The 214-nt window shown below is 57.0% G+C and overlaps 1 protein-coding gene across 1 annotated transcript in view; it reads left to right on the top strand.

The window, feature by feature from the left end:
* The window catches only part of CHPF (chondroitin polymerizing factor), a 5,316-nt gene that overhangs the window by 2,329 nt on the left and 2,773 nt on the right, over positions 1–214 (top strand). Inside the window, exon 3 of the mRNA XM_010861303.1 lies at positions 3–65. Within this exon, the coding sequence (XP_010859605.1) occupies positions 3–65 (63 nt within the window). The remainder of the gene's footprint in view (positions 1–2; positions 66–214) is intronic.

The raw sequence follows: 214 nt of genomic DNA, 5'->3' as shown, positions 1-214 counted from the left end.
CGGATGAGTGGCTGGGCCGCTGCATCCTTGATGCCACCGGGGTGAGCTGCACTGGCGACCACGAGGTAGGAAGAGAAGCCACCCCACTGGTGCCTCCCATCTGGGTGTCTGCACTTCCCCCTGAGAGGCAGAGGGGGTGGTTGGAGATATAGGCCTGGGTTTCTATGCTGTTTTGTCATTTTCTATCCCTGTGACCTTGGGTAAGTTACTGAAT

This window comes from Bison bison, unplaced genomic scaffold (genome assembly GCF_000754665.1).
Source record: "Bison bison bison isolate TAMUID 2011002044 unplaced genomic scaffold, Bison_UMD1.0 scf7180017864471, whole genome shotgun sequence".
NCBI lineage: Eukaryota > Metazoa > Chordata > Mammalia > Artiodactyla > Bovidae > Bison > Bison bison.
Note: the sequence above shows the minus strand (reverse complement) of the source record. Positions and strands in the feature narration are given on the sequence as shown.